At 43.0% G+C, this 26178-nt stretch overlaps 1 protein-coding gene across 1 annotated transcript; it reads right to left on the bottom strand.

Annotated features, from left to right (window-relative positions):
• Window positions 1-1479: 1479 nt before the first annotated feature.
• On the bottom strand, window positions 1480-25327 carry LOC142037543 (lutropin-choriogonadotropic hormone receptor). The gene is made up of 11 exons (XM_075042003.1): window positions 25056-25327; window positions 18441-18512; window positions 15480-15554; window positions 13657-13731; window positions 13022-13096; window positions 12837-12914; window positions 10077-10145; window positions 9328-9402; window positions 7924-8109; window positions 5294-5374; window positions 1480-2829 (listed from the first exon to the last, which is right to left on the bottom strand). The coding sequence occupies exons 1-11, from the start codon at window positions 25202-25204 to the stop codon at window positions 1596-1598; spliced, it is 2169 nt and encodes a 722-aa protein (XP_074898104.1). The 5' UTR covers window positions 25205-25327; the 3' UTR covers window positions 1480-1595.
• Between the last annotated feature and the right edge of the window lie 851 nt (window positions 25328-26178).

The raw sequence follows: 26178 nt of genomic DNA, 5'->3' as shown, positions 1-26178 counted from the left end.
ATGTGATCTAAGATGCTAAAACTTTGACTACAAGCCTAAATAAAATGCATTTGCTTTACCTTCTGTGAACCATAAACTGCCAGATGTAGGTGTCGCGCTACAATATTGGTTTGATGAAATGTAAGTGCTCGTGTTCCTCCCGTCATAGGCAATGTAACCAACCTGTCAAGATTAAGCAACCTGGGAAGAGGCTTGATCTGCAGTCCGCAGCTTTTGCGTCTGTTTTTGCCCACAAGACTGTGAACTTTCCAATAACTAAGTCCCTCATTTTCAGAAGACGGGGCACTGCAGAACGTAGCCTCCTTAGGACGTGCCTGGGGCAGACTCCCGCAGGGATCCTGACTGGTGTTCAGTGCAATCTGCAGCTTGTCACCCAGTACAGATTGTTTGGCCCATATGATGCAGGTAAGAACTTACACATTGAATCTCCAACTTCAATAAGGTGCGGTGTTGGCTCACGGCAAGTGAACTGTGCGAGGGTGACAGCTTATTTGCTGTGGACAGAGTAAATACGCTGCAATAACAAAAGAATGCTCAATTCTTACTTAAATTAGGAATGCAGCCACAAATCTGGATCTCCGTAGCATCAGGCAATGCATGGTGAAAGAAATGATAGATTTTTATGGGAAAACACAGTTACTAAAAAGTAACTACTCTGCTTCATCTGCTGGGAATGGAGTTGGACTGCGAGTACTGAGGAGTCCCCAGTGCATCCCAAATGCCACTGGCACTGGTGATGCTGGAGAGTGGGCAGATGAAAAGAATTCATGAGACTGTCCCTGGAGAGAAAACAAGGCAGCACTTATTTGCCTGTGCAGGAAGCAGCTATCCTACTGCTGCGAGGGAGCATTTACAGCTGATGTGATTTGTGTGTGTGCACGTATGACATACAAAATACATTCCTGGGTGCAGCAGGTGGGGTTTTACAGCTATTGCATCTTTTGTGATTTCCAGATCATACATGGCTGTGTATGGGTCAATTTTTTAAAGTAAATTAGAGCTGGGTCTGAACCGGTAGGTAATGTAAACTGTGAAATTGCTATTAAGAAAGGTTCAGCAGGTCAGCTTTTCTCCTTGGTGACATCTTTACAAGCTACCACTTGAACACTGTTCTTTAACCAGCTGTATGTGGCTGTGTAATTGGAAGTTTCTGTTGATGAAATGAAGGGAGGCATCTAGTTTAGTGCTCCTTTCTTTAACCCAATAATGCCAGCGCATCTGATAAGAGTGGAAAAAGAAGGCATGAAAGGTAGCAGACAGGCTTTAAATACCCTAGGAAAGCAGATCTGGAGAGAAAGGAGCCACACTGCCATCACTGCAGTACCCGTTAACTTCAAGAGCACCTTGACTACTCCTGGGCTCCTCTGGTTCCACCCAAAGAAGAGTTTTGCCTAGTAGTTACCTTCCACACCTATCATTACAAAAGAAGAAAAGGGAAAATACCACTTGGAACGTCAGAACAGTTATGTTGCATAAGAATTATTGATTGGCATTTTTATTTATTGTGAAATGTTCAAGATACTATAAAATAATCCCTAGTCACTAAAATAATTACAACTGGCCTTGCAAAGTGCCGCATCTATTGGCGCTCCAGTTTAATTTTCATTGTAAGATGTCTTCTCTCGTACCGCAGGATACGGCTTCTCTAATGCCGACAAGAGCAGCAGCGCTTGTGAGGCTTTGCTGGGGGCTGTGGCTGAGTTGCTGTTCTTGCAGTTGGAGGTATAAGCAGAGAAATAGTTCATCCTGTAAAGCTCTGCTCGGCTCTTACAGCAACCAAGCTTGCTCATCAGCAGAAAGAAATCCCTTCGAAATGCTTTGGTGAAAATTGCGTAGAGAAATGGGTTTGCACAGGAGTTGACAGGGTAAAATAAAACCAGCAAGATCTTGGAGTTTGTCACTGTGATGAGAGGTACTTTAAAGGCAGCGGATATGGCAAAAAAGGAGATGGGCGCCATGCAGGTAAAATCCGTGAAGATCAGTATTGCCATTCTCTTGGCGACCTTGGTGTCTTTATTGGCAGCTACCAGCTCTGGATTCTGAACAGCTATGTAAATCTTAATGTAGCAAGCACAAATGACAACGAAGGCGACAACATTTAGCACTAAGATCAGCAGTATGTAGGCTTGGGAAAGACCCGTTTCAATATCCATGGGTAAACAAATGCTGACCTTCATGTAACTGCTGACCCCTAAGAGAGGCAGCGCTGCTATGAAAACGGAGAATATCCAGCCACCGAGCATGATCGGCACGGCGTGCCTCAGTCGCAGCTTTCGATCCAGCTGCATGGCGTAGGTGATCGTGTGCCATCTTTCTATAGTGATCACCGTTAGCGTGTACACCGAGAGCTCGCTCGCAAACACGGTGAAAAAGCCGGCAGCGCTGCAGCCGCTGCCCGTTTGCCAGTCTATGGCGTGGTTGTAGTACTGACCGCTTGTCTGGGCGTCAACAGAAGCGATGAGCAGCAGGTAAAGTCCCATGCAGAAATCGGCAAAGGAGAGGTTGCACATGAGGAAGCGGGGAACAGTGAGCTTGTAATGGCTAGTTATGAGAACGAGGAGTACAGTGAAATTGCCAGCAATGGCGAGGATGTTTATAAACCAGATCAGGACTCTGAGAAAGCTGTATCCCAGGATGTCTTCGCAGGGGTTAAATGCATCTGGTTCTGGAGTGCACGTGAGTATTTTAGGCTGACAAAAGTCATACTCAAAGTCGAAGCCAGTCACTTCGCCGTCATCGAAAATGGCTGAGTAGCTGTAAGGAGAGGTTTCTTCACCTGTTGCAAACAGGTACGTGTTCTTTTCTGATGACCACAGCGATGTGTTGTAACTATTAAAAAAACCAACCCCCCCAAGTAGAAGTGAACTATTTGTTACATGCTGCTCACGCTCTTTTGTAAAATACAACAGATAACAGTTGTTTCAAAAGTTACTTCCTATGTGTGTTTCTACAGGGTGTTTACATATAATGAAGCCTTGTAAGGATGCCTTTTCTTTGGGTAGCAGCCTTGGAGAGCAGCAGAGGTCATAGTCGCATCCATGGGAATGCTTTCTTATACAGCTTACTTACAAATAAGTACTTTATCTTGACTGCTTTGTAAGCAAGCCATCGTGTCATGCTGCCAGTAGACTGCAGTTCAAACTACAGTAACACTGGAGTTGATGGATTGTAGGTTTGATGCACATAGGTGTATCAGACAGTTATAGAAGCCAAGCTAAAATAACCTAAGGATTTTAACTGTGCACCCTTATCTCCCTTAGGAAACGCACTTACTGAACAAAATCTTGAGACTACGTATGACTTGGGAAGTGCTGAGGAATTTGATGTTCGCAGTATTATAAAGTGAGGAGTAGAAGGGTATGGTTAACTAGATAATGTTGATGGGTAGGAATATATTAAGTTTAGACTGGACCTAATGCCTAATTATAAACATTTTAGGTGTTTAAAGTAAACATTTTTCAATCGCTAGGCCATCAGTAGTGTGGGGATAAGCCTACCAAGGAAGAAACATTTTAAAAGGAGTGTCTCTTCTGATCCCCTGTCAGAACAGGTACCTATTTCACAACTACTCAATCATCCTGACTGTGAGTGTTTGGTGGGCAAACACTTAATCTGCAGTGTGAGACCTGGAAAGCATCTCTGTTGAGGACAACTGGTAGCTTTGGGATAACTTAAATACATGCTTAAACTTCCACATCTACTGAAGCATGTACATTAAACTATTTTGCTGGAGCAGGGTCTTAACCGGCAAATGAAGCTGAGCTGCTTTTCAGCTATTCCTGTTGGGCAAATAACTTCCCAATCTTGTTATCCTAAAAGGATTGTGATTTTCTGAGAGGCCATATAAACATGGCGCCATGTGCAAGGTCTTGTTTTTTTCTAGTAAGAGCTCGTGACTTTCAGCTGATTTCTGCTGTGGCTCCCAAACTGTGCAATTTGCGGCCGTTCAGCCTGTGAATCGTGACCTTCCATTTGTTTAATATAATGTCTGCTCAGAGAATTGCTGGGATTGGGATTTACCAAAGCAAAAGGCTTCAGGAGCCAATAGACTGGACAGACTAACACACAGTAGGAGTGTAACAGATGCTAATCCTAATCAGGGGGATTACTCTGGCATAGGCACTGGTGACTTGTGTGATCATATTCCTCACTGGGGTGTCACTTCACTTGCCTTTATAATGTGATCTAATGCTCTGTGTTTACCTCCTTGCCTCACCTTGCTTCTCCCCAAAGTCACCGCTGATAGAGGCAATATATTCTTGGTCTTGTTGACTGCCTGGACTTTGCCTTTTTGTAGTCCTGAAGTGCTTCGGTTTTGCAGTTAGGAGTGGGGTGGACAGGACTGACTAAGGGAGGCAGTCAAAGATGCTGCTGGCAGGCAGCAAATGAGAAGCGGCGACAAGAGAATCAAGGCAGCCGTTGCTTTACAAAAGGCCAAATAAAACCAAATGGCAAGTGCAGGAGGCCTCACCAACCAGCAAACAAGATACTGACTTCCTTGGACACTATCCCAATGAATCGATCACATTTCAGCTGTATTTAGCTGTTGAAATTTTATGACCATACCCTCGTTTTTTCTAGACTTGTAAAATGCTCTGACCCCATGAGACCTTGGGACTCCCATTTAGCTGTAGAGGGATGAATAGTAGCAAATCCTTAAACTTCCCCATTAAATATGGGTTTAGAGCCTCTGTCATCCGGTATGGCCAATGCAACAGTTTTGATGTTAGCCTTTCTCACTGTCCCACTGCACGCTGTCAAACAGAACTGTGATGACAGCAAAAGACACATTTAGAAGAGGTAAACCAATTCCATGGGGTCATCACACTTCTAACTCAGGGACTCTATTTCTACCATGGAAAACTACTGACATACAGAACTTCTAATTATCTTTTCTATAGGTACAAAAAATATTAACAGTAGCAGCTCTTCTTTGAATCACACAAACAACTGTAATTATCTCAGGGCCTGAAAAGTCTCCATGTAGGCCATTAACTTATTAAGTATTTAATCACTGTTTTGAAAGTCTTTCAAGAATTTAGAAGAGAAGCTGGAGTGAGTAAAGCTCATGAAATTATGGTTTGTTTTTGTTTTGGTTTTTTTTTTTCCCTTTCCTTTTGAACATCAAAATCACAAATCTTGGTTTAAAGACAGTAAAATTACCACTGTGCAACTTGTAAGGGTGACTGAATCGGCAGCAAAAGACATGCTGTTCTAGGAAAAACACACGAACAGCGGGAGGAGGAGGTCCATATTTGCTACGTCCAGCATCTGTATGCAGAGAGGTACTTACAATATTTCATTAGTTGGTCTCGTCATGGTGCTTTCACACTCTTTGGAGAAGTTGTCAAAAATGGAAAGCAAGGAATTTTGTCTGAAAGAAGGATGAAAAGAAAGTTGAGTTGCAGTCTGGATTTTGGCCAAATGCTCATCTTCTCTGCAAGTGATCTTCACAGGCAACAGTAGGCAGTACCTCATGGGGGGTATAAGGATGGTCTTTCAGCTCTGTTATTGTTCATGATGTTTTTTTTTTTTATAGTGAAATAACTTGAGCTGGAATTAAAAGGTATGTTTTGCTTTATGAAATATTGTATTGAAGTGGGCCAGATTCTCCACCAGTATGAATGGTTGCAGTTAGGCTGGCTTTTAGAGACATGCATGTTAACAAATGCTGAGAAGCTGGCCTGATACTCTATTTTAAAACCTGTTTGGGATCTGAGGGTGCGCTTTACACGCTGGAAGTAAAGCAATTTGAAGAGTACAAGTTGAAAGATGACATATTTGGCAAAATCTCTGGGTTTGAGGCTTTGAAAGTATGGGCCAGGTACTCTGCCAGTGTGAATGGAAATGGCTTTGTCTGACCTCATTGCTGCAACAGTAGAAAGAGCTAGTAAAAATACTAAGATCTTTTGTGTACTCTTAAGAGAATCAGACACCTGGAAGCTTATAGAAAGTTTTATGTATAATGAGAGAAATATGATACCAATCTAAGCCACTATGTGACACTTATAAATAATAGGACGGCAACAGAAGTTGTTTTTTCTTGTAATTTTTTGAAGATGCGGTATAACCTGCTTTTCCCCCCTGCCCCCCCACATTCAAGCCAGTGGAAGAAAGTCTAGGGAACTGAATGCTGCCTTCTACCTCTCTTACAAGGCTCAGGGAATGAGCACGCCACAGCTGTACCCCAGAAATCTCAAGAGTGTTTGGTCTGAGGACTTTATTTCCCTAATGTCTGTGGTGCTGACTTAAGTGAACCTGCTTGCCCGGTCAGATGTAAGACCTTATCACCATATCTCACTGATCAGAGAGTGCAGTCTATAGGTGCTAAGGAATGGGATATGGGGCAGGGGTAATAAAAACTGGGTGGTATGACTGTATGTACAGTACAGGACAACAGAAGGGGGTAGAAGGAGACAGAAACAGGCTGCAGCTGTGTGACCGTGAAAAAGCATAACCACACAAAGACTCTTCCCTGTGTAACCTGGGGAAGTCTTGGGAGGTCTCAGTCTCCGTGGTCTTCTGCTGTCATCAGCAGATGACAAGGAACAGCCAGAGATCTGCCTCTCATTCCTTTGCAGTAGCTGCTCATATAGAGTATAACAGCCTGTTGCTTGTACAGGTTTTTCCAGCAGCCAGGGCTGTGAAGACAGGTAACAGATCAGCACTGCTCTGAACCCTCCTAATGTTCCAGTTAGGAGGCCAGTCTAGTTTCCTGATTTGCAGGTTGGTTTGGTTTTTTTTCCCCAGTTTACTAAGAAAACAGTCACTAAACATAAGAAAGTGACTTACTAAAGCATGCCTGTTTTTATAAAGTATGATCACATTGCAAAGTCAAGCACCTGAAAATATCAGAAACGTAGTTATCTTCATCAGAATGAATATAATACTATTATTTCTGTCCCAGAGTTCCTTTTGCATTTAATACACTCAGAGACTTGATCTGGGACCGAATCAGAGTTCGGTAGCAATGGAAACCCTTGACTGTAGAATCTTTGCTCTATTCTTGCAGAACCAGGAACCACTTAGTAAAATGAGGTAGGCAGAGAAAGCATAGCATCACCGCTAATTTTACCCTAAACAATTGGATTCTGCTCCTGCCTTTGCAATGCAGTCCTGGCGCGATGGCATCCAAGTCACACAGATCAGACTTCTCACAAATGACTGCTCAGTACGTCTCTTCTGTAGCCTTTATTTGAGACAGAGGAGAAGTGAGGCATCCTCATAGCTTCAACTAAACTCATTTGGAGGTGCTTTGGCTGCCTAAAGCCAGCCGAGGGTTGACTTCTTTGGAACAGAAATGCTGAAAAATTAGCTCCAGTTGTATCAGATTGACTGCCCTGAATTAGCAGATGCAAAGCTCTCACTGCACCACCGTTTCCAGTTGTGGGGAGAGCAATACTGTCTATTGTTATCTGAAATGACTGGAACTAAACCGAGTAACCTCTTCCTTTAGGCTTGTGTCAGGTTCTAATTTTGGTGGGTAATTGAAAGCCTGCCTTTTCTACGAGGCCATCATATCACCTGCATTAAATAAGCTACATAGCTAAAGGCTACAGGGGGTTCTTTTTTTTTTTTTTTTTCCTTAGGGCAACACACTATGGATGGAGATCTATCTTCCATGTGCCAGTAGGCTTTTTAATTGAGATACCAAGAAAAATACAAGCTTTAAGCAAACTCAGAATAATGTTCCTGCTGGCAGATCCTGTGCAAAGGATGGGATCCGTTTCTGTTCTAAAATAAATGGAGATAATTTTTCTGGCTTTAGCAGAGATCTGTTGTTTTGTGCAAGGCCTCGCTACATACCACAGCTTCCTTGTAACTGGAATAAGGATAATCAAACCTCATGAGCTGAATAAAGCATAATTACCATTTTGGAGCTTCTGAAGTACTGCAGTGCAATAACGTGCTATTTGGACTTACTTTTCTGTCCTTAAATTTCGAAAAGCACAGCAATGGCTGGGATACGTTAGAGCAGCTTCCAGAAGACTGCTGAATTTATCCAGTGGTGGTAGTCTCTTTAATGAGTAAGATGACGTTGCATTTAAGACCTGAATGGCCTCGAGCCCGTAACTAGGCAGGGATTCCAGTGCCGTTGAAGAAATATCCCTGCAAAATAAAGAGACCATCCGCTTTTCTTTTCACACGTATAAAAATACCACCAAAGCATGACAGTAGGTAACAGGGACTTGCTTTTTCACAAAGGTCTAAACCTGCAAAGCCACTTCAGCACCCGATACCCAGCTCAGAAACACTTTCTGTGAAACTACAGAGCAGCAGGGTAAGAGCATCCCCATGGCCCAGGACCCCCAGCAAGGCAAGGAGCAAACTTCGTGATGGGGAAACCCAAACCCACTAGTGCAGGGGCCGTGCCCTGACCTCTCTGTTTGAAAGCTGCCGTGCATGGAGTAAGCGACAGCTCTTTAGGCTAGAGAAAGGGAGAGAAAGTGGGAAAATGGGACTCTCTAGCCTAGGCTAACAGGTAGGACACCCTCCTGGCTCTCTGCTTGGCTCTGAAGGGCTGTTCTAGGTGTTTTAATTAAATGGTTATTAATTAAAACACATAAAAGAGTCCATCATTCTTGCCAAGCCAAACTGAAGCAGTTTGGCTTAGAGTAACTTCAGAGGGGCTGTTTGTGTGAGGAGAGGCCATCGACATGACTAAGGATTTTCAGAGTCAGGCCATTAAACAGGGGAAAAAAGGGCTGCAATTGTGGAAGTGATATTAGTAATGCCACGTACTGTAAAGCACCAATAAAAGGAACAAAATGGCACGTGTGGCACAGAGTGCTATTTACAGAACCACTCATTGTGTTTTATTGCATAGAGTTACAGCTAGTGCAGCCCTCCAGTAAGTACTTGATTAATAAAGCATGAGGATGATAATAATGTGTTTTATTCAGCGCAGGCTTATCGCATGCAATCAGCTAGTTCACTTTTATAACCAAATTCTAAAATAATATATTGTAAAAACATACTCATCCTACCAAAAGACAAGTTAGTTTGCAATGTCAGAATATAAGGCGCAGGAATAGGATCAGGAGGATCCGACACAAAGAAAGCAAAGGTCGAAATACCTAAAAGGCAGGGGTCAATGCCAACACTAGAACCGACTGAGAGGCATTTGTCGTGGTGCAGACCGAGCCTTCCGCCCTGTAATTTCATGGCATCTGATTGCCGTGTTTCCATTTTGCAGGCAGAGGGTTGGAGATCAAGCCTCCGTCCAGACTGAAATCCCGTGTTTGCAGGGATGACGCAGCCCGCGCGGCGCAGTACGGTTCCCGCGGGACCCCTATAAACCCAGGTAACGGAGCGGTGCGTACTTACAGGACATCGGGCCCTACAGCCCCTCTCAGGGCTTCGTTGTGTATCCGCCTGAGGTTCTTGTTGTCCTTCAGGATTCTGTGGAAGCAAACATTAACTCTCTTTACACCTCTATTTTAAAATAAACCTGTTTTGGTGTCGTCTTCCCATATATTTCAATCCTTTCTCCCACCACAGCAGTTGTTGCAATATCTGGCCTGGGAGCACTTGTGTTTCCCATGCGACCTTTCCCTCCGCTGATGCCATCAGACCATTATCATCTACGCTTAATTCTGATAATTTCCAATTTCTTTTAACTTAAACCAGGAACAGCCAGTCTGGCTCCTTCACTGCAGTAGCAGCATAGAAAAATGCAGCAAGAGTTTTGCCCAAACCAAGAGCTAGTCCCAGAGTGTGTGTGAGTGATTTAAAAACTGTTGATGTTTCCAGATGTGAAATGCAGATTCCTCAGTTTGGGCTACGGTTTCAAGCTTTCTATTATTGCTGCTAAATTTAAGAATTCATTACATTTGATTAAAAATTATGAGTTTTTCTCATAAAATCTGCAGCGTTCTAAGGGATGGTGTTTCAGGAAAAGCAGTAAGTGCTGCAGGATTAACAGCTGAATTGCAGTGACGCTAAATCATGCAGTTTTCTAATGGGTATCAGGAAATGGAAGATACAGCCAGTTAAGCTGAAGGAATAGCCTTTGACTGTATTTGAACCATTATTTACTGTTTAAAAAAAATACTGAGGAGGGAAAACATACTCACAATTGATTCAGCTTTGTCCCATTGAAGGCGTGGCTGTGGATATCTTCAAATCCATTTTTATATAATTTGCTGGGGATTAAGAAAAAAAAAGTGTAAGGGAAAAAGTTTTGGAAAAGATGAGATTATGTAGTTTACTACAGGTTTCAAATCTTAACGCTGCATTTGTTTTAATGATTAGAGGGTCTGCTTATAAAGAACAAAGGTAACTATTGCATGACTTATGTTAAGTCTAAAATTAAGATAAAATTGCAGCTTAAATTCCCTAAGCACCTTCCTGTTTAGCTGTTGAAGAGAACTTCTGCTTACATACAGATCCTCCCTGCTCCAAGGGGCTCACCTGTGCCTACCGTGGGCTGAGATCCAGAAACAAGACATTAGTCCAGGTAAACTCCTGGCACACAGGTGACAACCTGGAGGCAGAAGCCCTGGATTTTGTGGTGTCAGCACGCGTAAATGGAAGACCGCAAGGGCTAGAGAAGTGTCAGATGGAAAGCGGCTCTAAAGCCCGGAGGGTGCTGCTGGATTGCAGATCCTCTGCGGGCAGCCAAATCTTCCAGCAGAACAAGAGACAGCTTTGCAGAGAGGCAGGGGTGAGTTGCACATCATCCAGCGGTCAGTGAGCTATCAGCTCCCCCAAAATACTGCTGCCAGGCTTGATTTGTGCTGTGGAGACCTTGCTGTCCCCTGTGCTGCACAGGGATGCTTGGTGCCCCCCTGGGTTCTCGATTCCCCACCCTGGGTCCAGACATCTAAAGGCTGTGCTCTGCTGTGCCTCAAGTCCAGCTCTTTTCCCTCATTAGGAGATCTACCCTATGGGTCTGATTTCACTGAGAAAAATCCATTTCTGATACTAAGTTCATGTTTCCAATATCATTTCAATATAATCATTTGTATGTAGTATTTTTTTGCTTTAATATTAAGCCCTAACAGAAAACTTGGCACAGCTTATAAATTAAACAAAATTTCTGACGTTGCTTTTCCACTTGTTTTTGGGAGAGCAGAAACTGGGGCTATGGAACCTGCTCCCAAGAAGAGCTGAAGTGTGGGGACTGCCTGGCTATATTTGATAGGAGAAGGGGTCTATCTCAGCACAATGCTGAAATTAGTGACTTCCTTAAAAACCGCAACGATATGTAGGATTGATTTCCCCATCCACCTGAAACACAAACTGTTGAATAGACTAAATTAGCTATTTGTAGTGCAATGTATTACTACAGGCTGACTTTACACCTTCATAGATTACTTGTGTTTCACCAGACCATGCTGTAACAACAGGAATTACTTCAGCTAATTACAGTTAACCGCATGGGGTGGGCTTAACGTCTAGCTCTACAATTTGGAAGCTGCTGCTAAGATAATTATTTTCTTCTTGGGGTGAGCTCCCTATCACAAAAGGATGGGAGAAAAATGGTTGTTGGCTGTTTCCTGACTGAGTTAAACTCCCTCCCATTTAATATATTTTAGGGTTACAGTAAAAATTTTAAGCACCTTTCTCCATCTCTTGTATGTTCATTTTCTTGCACCATTAACAGAATCATAATTTTTCTGAAGCTATTTTGAGAACTTGTTGGTAGGAAAGAGGTTCATAAGATGAAATGATGCCCTAATCTAAGCAAATGTTCCTCTTTAATATCATGTAGGAGTAGTCTTCAGTCGCATTTATGCTCAGCTCCTCTAACAGTTTCAGAAGGTATTGGTCAATACCTAAAATCTGTGTGGAAATTACTGTCATGCTGGCACATCAGCCCAATGAAGGGCCCAATCCAGTCAAGTGCAGTTCTTGCTCATGTGCGCAGCTCACTTGCAGGTGCAAATATACGTGGAGTTTTTTGCACGGTGGTTTTGGTACACGCTTGTCTCGAGGCGAGGCTCTCTGTCTGGATGTGTACTGCCTATTTAAAATCAGTCTGGTCTGCAAAGGTTGGCTTTACTGGCCTCCAAATTGGTGCTTGTGGCTACAACACCACTGCCGCTCCGCTGTTCCTTCCTTGGGAGACCTGAATTTCTGCCACCTCCTGCAGAAAGGCTCAGTCTGCTTTTTCCTATTTCAGCACTTCTTTGTGGAAGTTTTTGTGAGTTTAAGGGTGCTGTGAAATCCATCTGTGGTTCTTGCCGTGCTGGCAGATGACACCTCACCTTGGCTTTCTGCTGCTTTTTGCGTTCCTCAGGTGGGGCATCTCGGCATCAAACCCACCCGCCTCACAGGTGGCTGTATCTGCTAAAAGGAAAGTCTTGGGTGTGGAGACTAAATCAACTTAAGCTGAGTCAAGAGAAATTGGGGTAAGAACAAGCATCGGTACTTTGTACCAATTTCTTCTCTCCCTTCCTCCTCTTCAGAGGGACCCTGTGCAGCTGAAGCTCAGCAGCATTAGATCAATAGTATCAGCCCGGTTAGTGCCCAAAAACATTATTTCAAGAAACTGCATCCCTGAGGGAAGAAGTGAGACTTTGGCATCCAGTGCAGCTTTTGGAGTTTATGTCCTGTTGATGGTATTTTTTAAAACAACATTGCATGGAAGATGAGGATTTGGGTTCCTCCTCCTATTTTCTTTCCTAAGTGAAGTTAGCTTTTGGGTAAAACACTGCTCTTCGGCTTGACGAACACCCTTCTCTTTCCTAAGCATTTCAAATTTAACCCACACTACAGACATACATTGTATGGGGCTTAATTTCAAAATGTTTTTATAAAGTCAACCTGCTTTCCTCAAGCAGAAGTGTTATCCTCGCACAAGGAACTGGCACTAGGATTATTTTACTCACAGTGTCAGCGATTCATTGTTCATCCCCTGGAAAGCATTTTGCGGTATAGTTGTCATGCGCAAGTTATCACAGAGCTCCCTTTGGGAGAAAAAAAAAAAAAAAAGAAGTTATTTTTGTCAGTGATCCAGGATCCAGGAACAAGATGGAAAAGACTCACAGCTGGGCTAGGTTGGGTCTCTACTTACAAAATAAAATGAGCTTCCAATGAGAAGATCTGTGTCAGGTCTGGAAATTGTCTTATTCCAGTGTTACAAATGCTCCTAGAGAAAAGCATAATTCCCATTTACAGGAGAAAAGATGACCAGAGTGGATGCAACAAGAAGCCAACTGGGTAGGTACAAGTTTAACAATGCATTAAAAGGTGAGTGACAAATGTAGTAATTTTTAATTAGGCTCTAATTGTAGTTGTAAGACCTGTAAAAATTAAGTTTTGTAGTGTCCTCAAGCAGTGTCCTGGAGAAGCAGCATATGTTCTCTCTACATTAAGCACAAGGAAGAGATTTTAGTTACCCCTTTGTCATAGTACCTTGTCAATTGGCAAGTTTTATTCTAGAAATAAGCACTTAGCAGAACTAATTTACAGACTTTACTACTGTTTTGTCCATTACTGCCCTGGGTTACTTTACTTTCTTGCCTATTGAAAGATCTCACTATTGGGTAACTGCACATTAAAGCTACTGTAAATGATGTATGTACTTCTGGTGTACTGTAATGCATGAAAAACTTTTTTCCTTACAATCCTTTCCGTAATTTGTCTGCTCCTTTAGAGAAAAAAAACCCAACCAAACCCAAACAGCAAAAAACCAGAACTCTTTCTTACAAGTATTTTAGTCTTGGAAGGTTTCTGAATGCGCCGTCCTCAATGTGCAACAGATTTTTCGTGTTCAGGATTAATCTGTAATGAGGAAAAAATATTTCAGTATTATAATCATTATACATTTGGGAGAGTCCTGAATTTTGCTTGTGATTGGCCTTGTCAGAAAACAGTCAAGTGCAGAATATGGCAGAAGGCTCCCACGCTCTGAGCAAACTTTCTACAAATATACCACGAGTGCATTTCGACGCAGTATTGGTAATGAAAATGGCCTGTAATTGTTAGGTAGCAGACAAAAGACAACAGCTCCTGAATTCTCATGATTCACTGAGTTGAGATGATCTGGTTTGGATATCCCTGGTGGGGAGTTAGCATTTTGCCATCGTCTGCTGGTTCTCTGGGATACGGGTTCTGGGCTCGTGGCGAGCCTGACGCACTGAGCTTCTGCTTTACTACCGGGGCTCAGAGGCACGAGCGTTACTGATGCTCTGCCTAGCCAGGAAAGGCAGCTCCTCAGATGGTTTAACCTCTCAGAGCACCGTGGACATCCTTAGAGCAGTGGCTAGTACCGCCAGATGCCTACTTAGATCTGCAGAAACTGGGAGATGGAGGGAAGTGTGAGAGAAATACCGTTTGCTAGCGGTTGCTCAAAAAATGGGCAGACCCTCTCAATCAAGGAGCACTTTCTGCAGCTATACTATCTGATAAACCTAGACGTTTGCATAAAAGCCCAATAGGTGTAGCCCAGCTCCCTCCCTATGCTTGATTTACAAAATTCAAAGGTTTTTAGCATAAGAAATTGCAACAAGAGTTCAAATTCAAGGATGCCATTGAACCCACCTACCCTGATCATCCATTTAAAGTGGCCTCGAGTGCAGCTTGGGCCATCAAGCCCTTGCAGTGTGAGGCATGTAGAGCATTCAAGATTCAAACAGGTTTTCTTGCTAGCCTCCTGTAGCTCTTTATGGTCTTGCTTGGAAGACAGGCAAATGACAAGCTATCCATAAACTGTAGGTGAATGCATGGGGTCAAAACTTCTATTCCTTCCCTAAACCCATCATTGATGCTAGGGGAAGGTGGACACAGTCAGAGGTGGACAAATCTGTGTCTCTTGCTTATGTGAGTAATTGGCTTCAATGGAGTTCATATATAAGGAAAAAAAAAAAAGATGGATTTGTCCTCACTTAGTTGCACCATCTCTAAGCCTCTTGCTGATCATGCTATTTGAAAAAGGCAGTAATGAGATATTGAATCAGATTTATAGTTTCCAATTTCACTAAATATTTCAAAGCATTCTCCTAGTCATTGCTTTTAACTCTCCCCCTCTCTCTCTGTCTTGGATGCCTGTGCTATGCAGGTCAGGTTTAAAATCAGTACATGTTCTGTTTGAGTAATATGTCAGTGCTCAGAAGAAGAGCTATGCATATTAAGCAGCTGCATTTAAATACTGTAAAGCTTTGAAAACTGCATCTTCAAAAAGGAAGATTTTTGTCATCTGTCGTCATCTCAAATTATTTCCCCGCTTAGAAAGCTCGACAGTGCCAGCAGACGTAGACACTGAGCTCTGCTCCTGCCACTGAGCTCGCTGAAAGCAGTGGGACTTTCTACGCATGGATGTCTGCATGATTTAGATCTCCAAGGCTAGACCTTACAGAGTGCTCGCTATTTTATATGGTACTTTGGAGAGAAATGTTTCTCATCATAGATCTAATCCGAGGCCAGCCGAAGTAATAGAGAAAGATTCGGTCCAAGAATTCTTCTCTGCAGACTGTTTACTCCTCGATGATCCTAAATCACGATATGGATGCCTTTTTTTAAGTGATGCTTACATTTCAGACAAAGTGGGAAGGCTGTCAAATGCGCTCGCTTCTATTCTCTCCAGGGAGTCGCTCTGAGAGATTTCACTATAATGAAAAAGGCAGACACAAAGCAATACATTAACAGAAAAGATACCAGACATCAGCTTTCCACTTTGTATTTCCTTCTTTTATACGTAGTCGTCCAACCCCCGCTACCGATTCTGGTTTGGCAGCAGTGTCTGTGCCTCACCTCGGACATCTCCAAAGCCCGTGACAGCAGGGTTTGAGAGAGACCAGCCTTTTGCTGTCTTGGCAAAAGGGAATGCCAGCCCTTTGGAATAAGTATCTCTGTAACAGCCGATCTCCATTTTCTCAGTAAATTGTAGGTAAGGTATCGACTAAGGGCCAGAACTCACGTAAACAGAGTGAGCCCAAGCCTCTGAGCCTTTTGCTGCGATCGTTGGTCCCGCTTAGTGAATTTATTTGCATGGGCAAGGATGTAGATCATGCTCACGGCGCTTCATACACTGTTATTAAGTCAGGATGATGGTCATCTAATCCACAGACGTAGCAATACACAAATATGCATTCAGTGCACTTTATGAATAATTTGGGGGTTTAAATGCCATTTTCATTACGTGCATGCAAACTGAAAGGAAGTGGCTCTTTTTCATCATTATACTGACCAACATGACTGGTTTTGTAGGCACCGGTGGATTTTGATGTACAGACGCTCCTATTCAGCACATGTACCTAAGAATAACCAATGCTGAACACAGAGAAAGAAAAAATCCGCTTATTTGATGCTCGTTAAATGCCTGTGAGATTAAGATTTATGGGACTGCACAAAATTGACTCCTGGAAGTAAATAGTATATATTGATACATATATAGGGGAAAGGTCTTCAAAACAGTGTTTTTCTCAACAGAATTGACTGGAAGGGCACATAAACTAAACCTAAGATTATACACTGTCAAGAAAAAAATATTTTCTAAACAATTGGAACGCATCTACAAATTCAGAGTCAGTATTGTCACAGTCCTGAGAGTTATCTTATTTCAATTATAAATATCAGAAAACAATTCCTTTTGGTGTTGATATAAAACCCCTTAGACTAAAATGAATTGGTTTTTTCACTTGTAGTGGCAAAGGGGAATGCACACTAGAAATCATATATTAAACATGTATGTATTTCTTACAGAACTATTTATGATTTTTTCCATAGTCAGAACTCAGTGAGATTGTTATTTTTGGTATTGCACTAGTTACTTGTAAATGAAGGATGGATGTAGAACAAGTGGCCTGCAGGGCACCTGATCCTCGAAGACTCGTGAGCTGGGAGGGATCAGTGCCTGCTCGCAGAACTTGAAGACTCTTTCAGGTCTGGGGTCTGAAACATGGTCCTTCCATGGGATTCCTCCTGTCTGCCACTGGCTTACCATTTGCGCATGTTGGAATGACTTATGGCAGTGAGAATAATTTATCATCAGATTTGCAGGTGGTGATGAGTTGCCAAATAGATGATTTAGAGGTTTAGAATTAAAAAATATGCATTTTTCAAAGTAACACTAAATCTCAATAAAATTATGAAGTGTTCTATAGATTTACTTCAGACAAATGCATCGATTTCTACGCTGTTACTTTGGAGAGATACATTAAAAGGACACAAAGAAATCAATTAAATTCTCTTTATGGAAGGGAAAAATGTCAATGAACAAAACGCTCTCTGTGAAGAATAGGATATGCATACAGTTTGGGAAAGTTTAGCCTCAAGTCATACTGGTAGGAGAAACTTTGTAGATTTAAGTTGGTCTCCCATCTGAAAACGATAAGTTCTCATTAGTCATTCAGATGCAAGTGAATGCAAGAATACCGCACCGTTGGATTGTACTATAAAACTTTATTGCAGTAGAATACATGCAGCGGAGTTTAGCTTATTTTCTACTTGCTAGAGCTACAGGAACACATAAGTTTATAATTTGGCCAAAATTGTTTAGCCAGTGAGCACTAAAAGCTAAACTAGTCCAGCTGAGTCTATTCAGGCATTTGCATTACCCTCACCCTTCAAGTCTTTGCCTTCAAGAACGCACCACAAAAGGGTTTCCTACTTGCTCTTTTTGTTTCCTTGAAAATAAATTACGTAACATCAATATATATTTTAATATATGATGCACTAGGTGCTTTTCAAAGGTGAAGGGAAGCATAAAAAGTGCACCTTGAAAAGAAAGTGGCATCATTTGTGCTGCTGCTTAGGTTCTGGGGGAGTCGTTGCCCTGTTCTGCATCGCACTGGGGTGTCTTCAACTTTGTCCTTTAGGGACCGGCCAATGCAGATAAAATAAAAAATAATAAATAATAGAGACCCAAGCCTGCCATCTTTCAGCTGGAATAACAACAGAAATAAGGGCAAAAGTGGTCAGACGAGCCTTATGGTCTGAGACCTTGATATAAAATAGGTACAAAACCAAGGGAGGGGAAGCAACACAGACCCGGTGTGCAAAATTACAGCACTTGTAAATCAAAAGATCCAAGAAAAGGTTCGGTCCTACCGATCCCCTGCCAAGCTTGGTGCAAAATGCCAAAGAACTGTCTTATTTGGGTGCTGCATAAATGTATAAACACAGAATGCCATATAGCTATCATGGGAGTGATAACATTTGGTGATAGAAATCTATCTCCTCTGCCAATCAAAAGCACCTATCATCAGTTATTAAGCTGTATTCAGTTCTCTCCGATATGATTAATGTTTCATTACGTGATCTGTTAAACAACTGTTGAAAATCATACCTTTTCACAGAATCTTTTATATACTGCTTGTAAGAAAAGAAATGCTATGTTTATCCTTCCCCAGTGGGGTTTTTTTCACCAATAGTAGGTTTCAGCAACACATTCTCACTTTATTGTAAACAGATGTTATTTGGGATGGAGGTTTTTGATAGAATTTCTAGCAAGAAATTAAGGAAAAGCTTAATGAAAAATGTTGTCAACTTACATGATGAAGGCATCTCGAAGTCCTTCAAACGCGTGTGATGCGATTACTTTTACAGGCAGGTGAGTAAATGACCTGAAAAAGGAAGAGCGGGAGGAAAGGATTGTAAGGCGTGGGGTTTCCTTGTTTACAGATTGTACCATTACAGTGGGCAGAAAACCAAAAAAGCATACACCCGCTTTATTTCGCCTGCAGTTCTCTGTCCCTCTGGGGCCTGATCCATTTACCATTGATCTCGGTTAAATGGAATTCAAAGGATATTGGGTCAGTTCCTCAACAGCGTAAATTTGAGACTAATCACTGTCAAATCAATAATAATCATAACCTATTAAGTAAATTAATAGCCTGGCGGAAGTGGGCTGCTACATTCACAGTCAAAGGAAGCTAGAGTCTATTTACAGTTAGTTCCTCAGGAAAAGTGGCTTTCATGTAAAGCTTTTTCTCTATAAAACAGTATCTTTGCATTCTCTGGACCATGTTCTTCTCTCAGCAGTATCGCTGTAATGTTGCAGCGTGGCACCCTGAATTCACTGGCAGTGCTTTGGCTGTGTACAAGTGTAGAAGAGATCCAAATCAGGCCTGATGTGGTGGATTTTTGGTTGTGGGTTTTGTTTTGTGGGTTTTGTTTTTTTTTTTTAATAATTAATTGCAACAGTGTGGTTAGTTGATTAAAAGCAAGTGTACATTTTCCTTTTTTATTTTTTTAATTATGCTGACTGAGAAGTTAATAAAGATGTGGGAGCCAGATCTGCATTTTACCATTCTACTTCACATCTGAATCCCATTACTTTTTTACCAGCCAACTTATCTAGACATGACCACACTCTCCCTGATAATGGCCATAGGAAAATATTTAACATATTTCAAGACGTTATCTCTGTGCAAACAGATAATTGCTCTATTTTGCTTTTTAACTACAAATATCTAGTCAGGGACATTTGTTTCCCATCCTTAAAACCCCTCTCTCAAGGTTTTTTGACTGAAATGTTTCCGTGCTATTCCTAAAACCTGCCTTTTTTTTTCTTTGTTGTCATAATCCTTTATATGAAGACAATTAAAAATGTTTATCAACTTTTATATGTACATATATATGTATATCTTATATATATATATACACGTCATGCCCACACAATATAGTGGCAGGCTGTCACACATACGTATGTCTCGGGGTTACAAGATGCACTAAGGAGCCTGGCAGTCAATTCCTAGCTACGTTCCAAACAGTCTGTATGATCTTTAGCAAATAATTTCGTTTCCTTGCACCTTGACTTCCTGTCAGTAAACTGCGAATAACAACGCTTCCCTACCTAATAGGGATGTTGTAAGGATACGTATGGTTTTGACGTCACTGTGATTGGGTCATGCCTGTCTCTAGACGGACGTTGGCAAGTTGTGTTGTGCCTGAGGTTTGGTTAAATCCGAAATGACACCGTCATGTGTCTTGAAAAATGTATTTGCCCCTGAGGGGACAGAAGGGTAGAGGTAATCCTGTAGTAGGGCTCAATACTCTGAGCCAAAAAGAAAACAACTTCAGGAAGAAGCGAAAAGTAGAAGCTGAGAAATTCCTGCTCCGTAACCCTGGCAGCAGGAACCTCTTCATAACTGCACTGTCAGCTGGGGCTGCTTGCAAAATAAAACATACCTTTTGTGAAAGCGTTTGCAAAAAATATTATCGCTTACAAAAGAAGTAGAAAAGTGCCGGGAAGTGCAAAAAATAAACCCCGGTCTTGGCTTTTAATTACATCAACATCTTCAGCCAAAGAACCTCCCACGTCCCTGAGCCGTGGCGGTGAGCGGCGTGGTGGTTTAAATTCCCGTTAACGCGAGGCTCGGAGTGACCCGCTCCCCCTGCCCGCGGAAAGCCTTTGGCAACGGTGCTCCCAGCTCAGCCACCTCAGCTGTGCGATTAAATTTAAGTGGGATGATCCAGCACTTTTAATACGTACCGTAGTTAAACCGCATGACGGCACTTAATCCGTTCTGTATTTCAACTTCATTGGTTTTTGTTTTTTAACTCTCCTGAGTTCACCTTGATAGCTGGAACTGTGAACTCATCTGCACTGACATTACCTCGTGCCATTAAGCATCTCACAAAACAGCAGGAACAAAGGAAAAAGGCAATTTGTAATCAGCCTTCTCTCTTAATCCTCAAAATACTGGTGTAGCAGGCATAGACGGGTCCACATCAATACAGACATCTTAAATTCACCAAAAAGGTGAATGTTCCCATCCCTGTTCTTGTCTACTTTGCCTTTGTGGTTTATATCTCAAACCCTGCCTGTATTAAAGGGAAACATGTTCATTCAGGTGTCTTTTTCTATACTTACAACATTTTGAAGAAGATCCTTTAGCTTGCTAAGCACAATCCAGCCTGTATATATGTATAAGCATTTAGGTTAATAGAGTTTTGAACTGCTTGTTGCAGGCTTAATTCTTTCCAAAGCGCCAAGTAAAGCGAGGTCTTATCTCCTGTGTTGAAGTCTCTGCTATTGAACATGACTGATGTCTTTGATAACACACAATGAAACTCAAGCAGGTACTGGCAGGAATTAAATATTGATTTCTTTCTGATAGCACTCAGATTGTGACACTCAGATGTGACCAGTTATTCATCTCTCAGAGCCGAGGAAGCTTTTGATAAAAAAAAAAGAAAGTACAAACTGTGTTTTACAAAGCTGTGAAGCTTTTATACGTCTAACTTGCCTATGCTACTAGCCTGACTTGTATAGCTCATGAAAGGAGGGACGCATCCATCTTCAATACAAGTTACCAACACCGGTTTGAAAGAGTGTTGTTAGTTAAAGGATGAACTTCTGCACTTTCAAGAAAAACTGTAATATTTCTCTCGTAGTTAATACATCACAACTTGTATGCTTGTACTCGCTCCTGCCATTCAGCAGCTGACAATACTGCGGCTCCAGATAATTGAGGGACTTTTCTTCCTTGGAGAAAGGATGGACAGACAGGAGTGGAGAGCCAGCCAGCCTTCTTGGCATTCACCAGCCCTTAGCTTTTCTATAAATCAAGCTTGGTTTTCAAGGTACATCGTTCTAGGCAGTAACATTTGAAATGGCCAGACTAAATATGTGGAAGACTAAGAACATCGGGAGAGAGAGGAATAGCACCTGGATTGACCAAATCCTGTCTTTGCCTGGTAGCTCAGCTACTGTCCTTCTCTTTTCAGCTAGCATTTGTTTCCTCTATTTTTGTTTTGAAATCATAAATTTAGAGTGGATTTTTCCCAGGGACGGTTAGTGTCCTGTTACTAGGATTACCGGGGCCAGCAGGGACCACGAGAGCAAACCACCTTCTGCTTCCCCTGCTGTGAATGTACAGATGGAGCTGTAAGAGCTCTTCAGAAAACATTCATGGGGTGGCCTATCCCAAGGATACAGTGGCATAAAACCTCTATCGTCCTTTTTTTGCTTCTGGGATATAGCAGAGGCAACTCGACAACAATTTTTATCTGCTAAAAGATAAGCTTCGCTCCTGCGCTACCACATAGACTCAAGCCCCAAGAGAAGCTTTTGAGAGGTCTAGATGCCCAAAGACCTCGGGACCACTTGCACTCCTGTTGATGAGGAATCAAAGCCCAAGCCCACTCACACCTCTGGAGGAAACCTCTCTATTACAGAATTCGGCTTTTGCAAAAAGTGATTAGTTGAACTGGTAATAAATAAAAAAAAAAAAAGCACACGGGCCCTATAGCAATAGGTATGAATGTGTTACTGCAGCTGGGTTGGCTGTTATATTTTAGTGTCTCTATTTTATAGGATTACTCATATTTCTAATGGCCAAAAGGTGAATGCATAAGGTAGAGTCTTCCTGGGAGTGGCAAACATTTTATTCTGTGGTGTCCTTGGACTTAACTCAGAAGGATTGGGAATATTGATTGAAACTAAGACTGAAAGTCCACCATTTTCCTAGGATTTTTAGCAGCTTCTGGGGGCAATGTAAAGTGTTGGCATTGATTTTTAAAGCCCTGTATATCAAGTATTATCTACCTGACATACGAACTATGATGCTGGATATATCACACAAGCAGCCAAAGAGTACTTTCCGCTAGGTGATGATGGGTGATACATTATCCCCTATGAAAGACACCTGGGGCGCTGAAACTGAATTCCTCTGTCAATCCAAAAGAGCCAAACATGCCCTTAGTGAAGACACGGTAGAACTGTCTACTTGTTCAGTTTTTTGCTATAAAGTTTTGGATTTGGTGCCTGGTAATTTGGTGCCTAATCACGGGCCACTCACCCTGCTGCAGAAGCCCTGCACACAGGGGCACACACAGGCACAGCAAAGTGAACCTCACTATGAAAGGAGGTTTTTGAAGGGGCAGAAGGGTATTAGGTATCCAATGCCCATTCCTGTACAGCTGGAGTTAGGTGCCTATCCGTTTTAGACTTTGCTAAAAACCCCCAAAAGTACGTACGAGCCTTCAAAAGAAGGAAAATCATGTTTTGTTTCAACCTATAATGGTGTATTAAAGATTATTTTTCTGCTGAGACTAAGAAGACGCATAGCTGCTGTAGTCAAAATGGCACACAAAGGTGTCTGGATAATGGAGTTTCTATAGAGTTTGTGTAATGTCCAAATTAAAAACAGGAGCCTGAGAAAAATATGGTCAATTCAGGTCTGTATAAAAGACATCATTCTGCAAGCTGTCGGAAGCCTAATCGTTTTGAAAACTCTTCCAGCAATAATATGACATGGCAAGAGTAAGTCGGGTAAAGACAAATGGCTGAAATTTCCCTACAGGATATAAATTTGGGATATAACAAACTATGAAAAATACATTTGGAAGCACAGCTCATTACAGCATCAGGGCTGGCATTACTCAGGTATAGCTGGAGTTACTTATTGGTGTTTATTCTCTTGACTGACTTTGTTGAACTCTTTTCTGTCTGTAAAGTTGGTTTCTACAGCCAGCCTAATAGCTGGACTTTGTGTGCAATTAAAAAGATTAAATGTTATATTAAAGGTTGAAGGTAAAAATACTTCTCGTATTTTTCCCTATCATCTAGCCTTGTTGATCTGAGTGAAGCATAACTGGCAGCAGCCATAAGCCCATTATCTGTCTTAACCTGATCACTGAGGCTGGGATGTGGTTTCTTCTTGGGGTGATAGATGGAAAAAGGAAAGAGTAAACCAAAAAAAGAAAGAAAAAGCACGGAAGTTTAGAGCTTTTGATAACCTCTCTGGGCTGTGATGTGCCTTGTCCTAATAAACATGCTAGATCGCTGCAAAAACTAAGTTCCCCATTTGTTTCTGCTGCTGCAGGGATCCTCGATGTGACCGATCCACTGCCAGCTCTGCGTGTGGGACAAACACCGGGGAAGAAGCGTGCTAGTTGCAGTAATTATGGAGAGTCTCTCCAGCATCCACGGGCTCTGCTTTCTCTGACACTAAGGTAACACAGGGAAATGGGGAGGAAACAAATTCAGGACAGAGATTTTTCTGAAATCTGACTTTGGAGGAATGATTCGCATGGCTCTAGATTAATACAAATTAGTATTTCTTGCTCCTAGCAATTCTCGAGCTAGGGAGAAAGGGAAGAGGAGATCAGGGATAGTATCATCCCCAGGGAATTTCAAGAGCACGTTAAATTTACAAACAAATCGGATGAAAATAGAAAACACAGGCTTTGTTACTAAAAGGGGCATAATAAGAAAACCCCAGCTCAATTCACGCACAGATAACCGAGGGATCCTAGAAAAGGCAACTCAGCTATCTGTTGGTCATCTAATCCCGTATTTTGACGCCACGGTTGTTTAGACCAGTGCTGTAATTGAGCCCGTAAACAACATAGCAATACTTGAATACCTACGTATATCAAGTATTTGTTCTGGTCGACTAGATCACGAGCTTGTGGGAGCGGGGTAAGGGAATGCCTGTGATTCCCTGTTGTTGTAATGTGGTCCTAATTCCCAGAGGAGCATTAGGCAGAAGGTGGACCACCCTACAGAGATCCAAACAGCTGTCAGAACTCACAGCAGCTTTTTTACCACCAGAGAGGGCAAAAAGATTAGCCGCTAACCCGTCAATGAGTTGGACCTCGAGAAGAGGCAATGAGCACTGCTGGGAGGATTTTGATGCTTAATTATAGGGGGCATTAAATTGCACAAGCTTTGGGAGAGGAGGCTGCAAGAAATCTGATGGATTTGTGAAAGAAAAAAACAAAGCAACTAGGACTGACAGAAGGTTTAGGACCAAATATCAACCTGTTAATCGGGTTCACTTTATAGTTGACTATACCACTACAAGGTGCTCTTTTGGGGGTTAGGAAGGCAGCTGCTGCCTCCTGCCACGGCGGGAGAACGGAAAAAGCAAAGTTCAGACAACTCCGCTGCCACTTCTCTCCGCCGCCGAGGCTGCGTGCCGTTTGGAGAAACCGCTCACCGTGGCGAAACCTCAGCCCCGCCGTTCCCCCTCTTTTTTTTTTTTTTTTAAAACCCAAGTAAGAAAAAAAAAAAACCCCAAAAATTCCATCCCAGCTCCAGCACCCCACCCCAAACCTCCTCCCCACCCGCGGAACGACCCCCCCCCCCCCCGCATCCCCCTCGCGTGGGGCGAGCCCCTAACCTCCCCCCCCCCCACCCCACCCGCGGTACTTACGCGCGGGGGGGCGCAGGCAGCGCCCCCCGCGGCGGGGGGGGGCAGCGCAGGGCGCCCTGGCTGCAGGCGCAGCGCGGCGGGCAGCGGCCGCCGGCCGCGGCGGGGAGGAAGAGGAGGAGGAGGAGGAGGAGGAGGAGGGTTGGTACCATGGCCGGCGGCTTCTCTCGTCCTCTGGGAGTCCCGCGGGTCCCGGCCGGAGCGTCCCCCCCCCCCCGGCCCGGGCTCCTCCCGCCCCGGGGCGGGCTCGCCGCCCCTCCGCCCCCCCCTCCTCCTCCTCCTCCTCCTCTCCCTGGATGCAAAACCTAGGGGTGGCAAGCAGAAGGTTGCCTTTGATATTTTTTTTTTTTTTTTTTTTTTTTAAATGAGGTCTGGAAATGGGTCGGTCCCCTCTTGGGAGGATCATAGAATCATTTAGGTTGGAAAAGACCGTCAAGATCATCAAGTCCAACCATCAACCGTGCCCACTAAACCATGTCCTGGAGTACCCCGTCCACTCGCTTTTTGAATATCTCCAGGGATGGTGACTCAACCACTTCCCTGCACAGCCCATCCCAATGTCTGACAACCCTCTCAGTAAAAAAATTTTTCCTGATATCTAACCTAAATCTCCCTTGACTCACGGGGAGGACAAGCGATGCTCTCCGTTCCTAGAGGCGTTAGGCGGGAGACGGTGTCAAACTCAATTCTGCTTCAGGCTGGGAAAGCTGAGGGGGTGGAGATGTGCACCCTGGAAACTCCCATTTGGCTGGCTCGTAACTCCTTTGAGAGTTTGTGTCTGGGGGAAGATGCATCACGTTTCCCCGAACGGGGTAAATGCTCGTTGCGCAGATACGGCAGCCTCGTCAGCGGATGGGAATGGTTGGGTATGGTATCCGTTCCCATACCGTGGGAATGGTTGGGATACGGATGTCCCTGTCAAACGCTCTCTTACGGCTCCGCGTGCAGTTGCTGTGTCGCTGATGAAGGGTTATCATTTGCCTGCCGGGTGATCAGAGAGACGCATTTCGGGGTGCGTGACTTGTTACTTTACGATCAATTATACCCTTTGCGTGGAGGAACTAATCATGTTCTCAGGGCTACTTATCTTCACAAAGGTCCATTCGTGTTGTAAGGGGCTGTTTTC

This window comes from Buteo buteo, chromosome 12, assembly GCF_964188355.1.
Source record: "Buteo buteo chromosome 12, bButBut1.hap1.1, whole genome shotgun sequence".
NCBI classification, from domain to species: domain Eukaryota; kingdom Metazoa; phylum Chordata; class Aves; order Accipitriformes; family Accipitridae; genus Buteo; species Buteo buteo.
Note: the sequence above shows the minus strand (reverse complement) of the source record. Positions and strands in the feature narration are given on the sequence as shown.